This window comes from Trachymyrmex septentrionalis, unplaced genomic scaffold (genome assembly GCF_001594115.1).
Source record: "Trachymyrmex septentrionalis isolate Tsep2-gDNA-1 unplaced genomic scaffold, Tsep1.0 scaffold80, whole genome shotgun sequence".
In the NCBI taxonomy this organism is placed as follows: Eukaryota; Metazoa; Arthropoda; class Insecta; order Hymenoptera; family Formicidae; genus Trachymyrmex; species Trachymyrmex septentrionalis.
This window is the reverse complement of record NW_017305988.1, coordinates 3,171,280-3,179,524: the sequence shown is the minus strand read 5'-3', so window position 1 is coordinate 3,179,524 and position 8,245 is coordinate 3,171,280. Positions and strand designations below refer to the sequence as shown.

The following is an 8,245-nucleotide window of genomic DNA, read 5'->3' as shown; positions in this document are numbered from 1 at the left end:
ATTATTTATCAATGGAAATAAATAAATAGAAATCTAATTTCGAAATTACAAACGCATAAAAGAGAATTTACAAAGCTTTAAAAAAAATAAAATCATACTCTTTCGTTAATTAAGCTCTTGAGTTAATTTTGAGCAGACTTAGATTTTGAAAGAATTTTATATTGCTTTAATTTAGAACAAAATGCGATTGTTTGGCAAAAACTCTGCAACCGTTGAAAATTGCGACAAATCTAATGGTTTTCCACGACATTCGACTATAAATTGCTCGGAAATCTATAATTAAAAAAGTTGTAAATTATGCAGCACTGTATGTTATTGAATATGACGCAAACCTCTGTTTATACATAAACACAAAATACACATATATTAGTCAGTTTCATGCGATAGCATTTGCAATGCAATTTAATAGAAGAAAAACTTTCTACGTTTCAAGTGAAATGAAAGAACGCAATTATTTGAAATTTTTATAAGGATGTGAAATCGATTAACGTTTTCTTTTTTTACCAATATATATGTTCTTTTTACTCTTACATGAAAACTGATTCAAATACTCTATCTCAGAATCTTTCTGTTCACTGATTGGTTTTGATCGATGAGGTAGAGGTGATATTGATGTCTTCGGAGCCTAAAAAAAGACACAAGTAAAATTATAAATATAAATATAAATGAAAATTTAGTCAACATGGAGAAAAAGAATCTTATTAAATAGTTGCTAAATAAAGGTAAAAAAAAGAAATGCAATATTTATTTTAATAACACAAAAGTATTAGTTTCTTCAAACTTATTAGATTTTCAATTTTTAATGTGAGCTACTATCCTTTGTATAAAATGCTCAACCGTTTCGATACAAGACTTTAAAACGCGAAAGCGGCCCTAAAATGTGCAGAGTATTTCTATGTATTGATTTATACATATGAGATGATAATTTATACGTATAAGTTTTCAAAGTCGAATTGAATACGAATTTAATGTCAGAATTTCAAATTTCAAAATGGCATAAACTTCATTTCATTCATTTCAGTTTTCTCTGTTTAAGTTCTTCTGTAAAATAATGTTTCCTAAACTATATCACATTCTAGCCAAAAAATTTTCTTTCATCCAGAAATGTTACAATCGAAGAAATCGGGCAAATAAATTTTTCATCAAATAAGCAGCATGATTTATTTTTGAAATTTTTGATTTTAGATAATAAAGAAAAATAAAACGAAATTTATGTTTTAATGCACCTTCAATCAGCAAATGTGCAATATAAAAAAGAAAAAACAAAATGTTGTAACAAAGTCATCGAAATAACCTGTTTGGAAATATTCTATGAAGTAAGAAAAGTGTAATGACGACGTTTGTAGAACATTTCTCATCCTAGTAGTAATAAATCTTTTCAACTTGATGCTGATTTTGGAGCCAATATCAGTGAGATTTCTAATGGCTTAAATTATTTATTGAAGTAGGCTCTGACAGTTTAATTGAAGTTAATGCTGTTACTAACTCCTCTAATAATCCTAATGAGGGTTCTTCTAGTAGATTAAATTCGATTAACGCTTAAAGAAGAAATAACAGATACACTGCTCAAGATAATGCTCCTTTTTTAATACATCGATGTATCGACTCGGGAAAATATTGGGAATCATCCGTTAAGTTTGAATAAATTATTATATAACAAATTCGATAACACTAAGTATCAAAAGATTCGGTAAAATTTTAATTGGTATTAATTTCCAAATTTGGAAATTAAGATGCTACTAAATTTGTAAAATTATCCAACCTATTGCCTGATAACTGAGTGGTGTTCATCCCTTACTTTAATTTTCCGATTTGATATTATTAGAGGAATTGACTTAGATCTATCTTTATCTCTCTCCTTAGAAAATATCTACAAATATATTTCTAGCTAAACTCAATCCGATTGGAATAAAATTTGTTAGCAGATTGAAATTCGAGGATAAAAATAATAATGTAATTAAAGATTCTACTACCGTCGTTAAAATAGTCTTCAGGAAATACGATCTTGGGACACATTTTAACAAAAGAAAGTAACAGTTGGATTAATCGGTTGCGTTTGATAGAAAAGGCAATTTAAAACTGTAATAAAATTCTTTAACATGACTTACAAGAAAACCCTATCTTTGTATTACTCGCCGATTTTATTGAAACCTTGTAGATTTGTAGAGTAATTGAAAGTAATAAACACATCTTTTTTTATATCGATGCAATTTTAAGAATGAAAATTATCTCTTGCATTTATAAATCAGTAATTAACTTGTTGCATTTAAAAGCAAACGTTGCTTTCTTCTGTTAAAATGTGTTCCAAAATTATATTTCCCGGATACTACAACTCTATTTTCATTATGTTTCTCGGATTCAGCGAGTAAAACTGAGTTTAAGGAAAAAGATCAATTCAATGATCCCTCGAATCACTTAAAATCCATACGCTCCTCTGTATTAGTAAGTTTTGAAATTCCGACTAGAAATTCGAAATCTTCAATCTTAAAAACCTGTAAGAAAATATTTTCAGATAATTTTAATATTTATTTTTAAAAATAATGATTAATTTCATGACGTCTATACATTATAGTAGCCCACTTTGTGTACGATATCTGTAGACATTGTAAACACTGAAAGGATTTTACGAAAGATTTGTTATAATTTCAAGATTCTAAAGTTAACATATTCCAAAGCGATAATTCAAATGCTTATTATATGAGTCGGATATCGTTATCTTCTCTAATATGTATTACAGTAAAATATTTATATTAAAAAAAATACTACTAAACAACAAATTATTTAATTACTGAACGTACCATGTGAATATCTTTGATTATTCTTAATATTTATACACTGATAAACATGTTCTTCATATTCTTTTCCATTGTTTGTCTTGTAATTGCTGCATATATTACATTCGAATTGAATCCTGTCATTATCATCCTCTTCGTTATTAGTCTCGAATTGTTCGCAATCGGCGGCATGATTCTCTATTTCGTTATGTGGAAAACATTTATTGCATATAGGACAATTTATATTGTTTGCCGAAATAGGTACATTATCGGATCGATTACCATTCTGAAAATCAAACTGTCATAAATGAAAAAGAATTATAAAAGATAGTAATACCTTGTCATATTTAGAGATAACAAAAGTGAAATTTTTTTACAACTTACTTGATTCATCTCAGATGATTTGTCCTCATCAGACAATAGTTCATGCTCCCAACTTCCGTTTCTATTATCTATCCTACATAATTCTTCTATCTTTCGTCGTTCGCAAAACTTCAATCTCTTTATCTTATTTTGCTCCTCGTCGCTTTTCTCCTCCTTCACCGCTGTCCGCGTTTCTTTCGCTTTTTTGTTTAATGACAATCGTTTGTCTCGTAATCTATATCGTACTTCTTTCAATGTCGGCCGAAACTTCGCATCCTTTTCCCCCGCACACACCTTTTCCTCGTCATTACTCCAATCTTCTTCTAATTGACGACGTATTTCTTCTTCTGTCATTGTATTGTCTTTCTTTTGATTTCTTGTCTGTTCTTCAACATTTTTGCTCTCATATCGCGTCTTTGGAAATAGTTTCGATGTAGCGTTTTCCTTTCTTTTTCTAGCCAGACTTAAACGTGTTTGAGGATTGGGAGGTCTTATTCTTCTAGGATACGTGGTTAATTCAGGCGAGCGTGAATGTTTAACGTACTCATTGTCAATATTCGTGTTGCTATTATCATCACTGAAAGAATTACCTGCAATCACGTTTTCTTTCTTATAACTAGCATGCGCATGCTGATTCTCAACATATTCTACATTCGATTTATCATTCGATTGAATTCTCTTTTTTTTATTACGAATGAAGTCGTATTGATTGTCATCTTCGTTCTCAGAGGAACTATCTCTATTCAGAGTAGCGATAAGAGTATTCGCCTTACGTTTACTAGCTCGCTCATAACCGTCTCGGTATGTACATTCTGCTTGGATCTGTTCAGTTTTAGGATTTGTTAATGGTTTTTTATCCAAACTACTGTTAGCAGTGCTGACCTACAGAAACACAAGGATTAAAATCAAAATAAGATTAAATAAAGTAAACAACTATTTTTTTTAAATAAATATAATTTATTCAAAAATGTTTCTCGCAGTTTACAACTTTATTCAATAATTGCGTATTCTTGTAAAACGCTCACGTATATTATACATGTATTCATATAAATCTAATTTTATAGTATCAAATATCAAAATATCAAACGTATGAATATGCGTATACGTATGTTTTTTCTTAGTCTGTTCGGCAAAAAAAATGCCAATGGCTCACAAGTAATTTTTACATGTATACTTTGACATAAGCTAAAGTGATAGAAGCGTCGTCCGCAAATAATATATGAAAGTTATATGCACTATGTTAATAGAATATCAGATATAATAAATGCATCTTAACGGATATTGCGATATTGCATTGTATGGTTTTTGAAAAAGTCGAATTATAGCCTTGGTAAAATAAAATCCTCATAAATATTTTTAAGAATTTGCCATATTTTAAATTCATGAAGATTCCTAAAAATTATTTTCAACTTTTTTTATACAGATTTTATATATTTTCAGGAATTATAGAATGAGAAGTCTTGAAAATCTTAGAATATCAAAATCCAAATACATATAAAGAATTCCAGTAATAATGTAAATCTTCTCAACACTTATATAAAACGTGTTCAAATTCTGAGAGATTTTCTAAAAACATACAAAAATTCTGACTAATTCTAAAATTTACAATAAAAGTTTTGAAAAATTATATGAAGAATTATAAGAAAAATTTTCAGCGGAGATTATAATTTGTTAAAGAAAAACAAGAGCGGACAACATAGCCGCTCATAGAAAAATTTTTCGTAAAATTAATACGATTTCTTTCAATATAAATTGAATCTTTTCCGCAACTTGACTTTATCGATGACTTCAAAAATTTCAAATTAGTACATTTGTAAATAAGAGAGAGAGAGAGGGGGGGGAGGAGAAGAAGAAGAAGAAAAAGGTCCACAAGATTCGATTACGACTCTGTTTGAATTTTGTTTATCAAAATACGTTCAATCTGTTGTATAAACGACTATTTGTTTTCATAAGATTAATACATATATATTTGGCAAAAAATAATTGCGTTTTCTCTTGGCTGCACCAGTGCAACACTCAGTGTACCGTATTTCCATGGCTGGTGATAAATGAACTTATTCGGTGTATCGTGTTTCCGAGGCTACGATGTAGCGCAAATTTTATGTATAAAGTGAGATTTTGCTACACCATCTCAAAGGGATGATATAGAATCAGTGACATTTAAAATTTGAAAATAAAAGTCAACCAGAAGCAGGCTTTTAGCGCAATAATGAAATAGTGTATACCATGGTGTACTCCAATGCAGTGTAGCGCTTACACGCAACTGGTATGGTGCAAGGCTACACCCAATGAATCCCAAGGGAAAACGCTATAAGAAAATTTTAATACAGTTTAGTGCCGCAATAAAGAACAGGATTTTTTTAATTATTGATTGCGTTTAGCAAGACTAATCAGTGAGCGCTTAGTGATTCTTTAATATGATTCCTACACTTAAATTCAGCACAGAATTAAAAGCAAGAACCAATCACTATTATTATTAAAGAATCACTGAGCATTTACTTACCAATTTTGTCTGCTGAATGCAGTAATTTTTGTATATTATGATATAAAAAATCTTAAATTCAAATATTTTTAATTTAACTTTTTTTAATTTTAAATATTAAACAAATATGTTCAAAGTAATGGCTACTCTATTTATTCTTTAAAATTCGTATTTTTTAGTTTCTATATATTATACCACAATTTGCAGAAAAATTGTATACAAATATGTTATCAGAATAATTTTTTACATGAATAACGACATAAATAATCTTTAGATCTTCTTCTTTGTGATAGAATTAGTATATACTTGTGCTTAAAATGAAATAGATGTGTATTTGAAGATTGGCAAAAACGAAATAAAAAAGTTTAATATACCTCATTGTTTCTAAAACATAAATAGTATTGTACAATTTGTAACTCTAGATTATTTAGAGTAAAAATGAGAGGTTTACAAAATTGTCCATTTTACTTCGTATGGAAAGAATTACATTTTCGCTTGCAAGTATATATTTTTGTATTTTTGCGTTTGTGTAAGTATACATGTTTTTTTTTACTTTACCTTTGAAAATATTTGTAACTGCAGCACATAATTTTTTTAGATATATACATATAACTAGAAAATATTTTAATATATTTATAAAAAATATTTAAATGTTTAAAATATCTCTTGTCTTGCAAATTGTGATATGACCGATAATACGATTTTTAATAAATAGGTAAATAGTGTGATTTGCCATCCTGAACATAATCATTTATGCTAAAAATACAAGTTTAAAATATTTTTAATAATAAAAAGTTTAACATTTACGTGTGTTTTTAATAATAAAAAAAGCTTCTGATAATAAAAAACAAAATCCAGAGAGAGCCAAAATTGGATCTTATGAAAAAAATTGTTTAAATATATCAAAATGACAAAGAACGCAAATATGCTTTTAATAATATGTATATCCAAGCAAAAATCTTACTCCTAAAAGAATTGCTATACATAAACTATACGGCAATACCGAATTATATAATAACGATCATGTTAAAAAAAACCGCGTATTAAATACACTCATCAAAAAGTAAAGTACTTCACGCTCGTTAACGATACGAACGATATGGGAGGGATTGTAGGGAGGTACCCACCTGAATGGGTGACCCCCATTGAAATATCGGATTGATAATCGGGCGCCAACTGTACCACAAGTTTGCCATTTCCTCCAAATGTTGGTTCACAGATCGTATTACTCGGTCACACTGATCGGACATGTGCGCTTCTTTACAATGTTCAAACGGCATACGTTCTCGAGCTGAAGATCTATTTAGCTGTCGCAAAGGCACGTCGTTTTCGTTGATGCAGACATCGAGCGGATTCAATCGCCATCTTTCCAATTTTTGGACAATTTCACTTTGCGTTTCCTGCGCCATTTTTTTCTCCGTCGCATTCTGGCATCCCCGTGAAACATTTTCCAATCTCAACGAGAAATATCGATTTGTAGTATGCGAATTGGAGTTATCGCACTGTTTCTCGAATTGCTCATCATTGTCAGAGCTCTTGTAAATAGGGCTTCGTACTTCAAAAAGAAGGGGCGAAGATTCCGGACTGTTGATATAATGAACGGCTCTACGTTCATGCATAGTTGGAGACGTATGATTCAATTTGTACGAGTATGATGGTTTTGGCATTTCTGTACACTTCTGCAAAGTCACTTCTTGCTGCACGTTTATGTCAGATGTAACATCTGATAGGCACTCATTATCGGAATGTTGTATTGCCTAAAAAATTTCAGACAGTGAATTCATTAATTCTCCTTTCTTTCATTACTTTTCTTTCATTACATAAAATATCTCATTTTCAATGTATATCAAAGTTGCACGCGTGTAAAGTATACAATTGTAATCATACCTGCTGCGTATTTTTATTATTGGAAGTAACGTTCGATGTATCTTGAGACTCGTTAACAAATTCGAGTAGTCTTTTCATTTCTTTATAAGTAAATCCTGGCTCGTATATCCCAATACCTAAAAAACAAAATATTAATTGTGCTTTTAACAAATACATTCTTAGTTTTTTCTAAAGTCTGCGACACACCGCTTTTTTTCTTGCAGAATTACTTGTATGCTACTGGCATACAATTTGTATGCTTCCTAGCTGTTATGCTAGAAATGCTGCCAAAATAATCTACTTTGGTTGGTCTACTGGATTTTCATATGATAATTGATAGGTCAAATGTTCCGTTTGTCTTGTATGTTTGTGCTGGCTCATTATGATAGCCAATCAAGACGCAGTTTAAGTCTCTTCGCAAAAATTGTTAAAAACAATGCAATTGTACTATTCTTTCGTCAAGTGCCTTCTTTAGACCTGTGCTTTTTACTGCTGAACTAGCTAAACTTCTTGCACAGTTCATTTTTTCTCTTTTTCTCTCAAACGAGAAAAAAGGAAGAAAGATATGAATCATACAAGAACCTTAGCTAAAAAGAACAGACTTTTTGTTAAATACCAGCTGCTTAATCAACACAAAAATTCACACCGTTCGAAACTAGACTAGCAAAACAACCAGCAGTATTTTGCAAGCATACAAATTCAGATAGCAGTCTTGCAGCAGAAAAAGCATCGTATACCACAGGCTTAAATCAAGATAAAG

General features: G+C 30.1%; 1 protein-coding gene across 2 annotated transcripts in view; it reads right to left on the bottom strand.

Annotated features, from left to right (window-relative positions):
• Nucleotides 1–495: 495 nt before the first annotated feature.
• LOC108754760 overlaps nucleotides 496–8,245 on the bottom strand; it is a 13,085-nt gene continuing 5,335 nt past the window's right edge. Inside the window, exons 3-7 of one of the 2 annotated variants that reach the window (XM_018497338.1) lie at nucleotides 7,507–7,622; nucleotides 6,747–7,376; nucleotides 3,159–4,019; nucleotides 2,799–3,072; nucleotides 496–625 (exon numbers count right to left, since the gene is read on the bottom strand). In XM_018497338.1, coding sequence (XP_018352840.1) covers nucleotides 573–625; nucleotides 2,799–3,072; nucleotides 3,159–4,019; nucleotides 6,747–7,376; nucleotides 7,507–7,622 — 1,934 coding nt within the window. In that variant the 3' untranslated portion in view covers nucleotides 496–572. The remainder of the gene's footprint in view (nucleotides 626–2,798; nucleotides 3,073–3,158; nucleotides 4,020–6,746; nucleotides 7,377–7,506; nucleotides 7,623–8,245) is intronic. The other variant, XM_018497339.1, reaches the window with a different exon arrangement.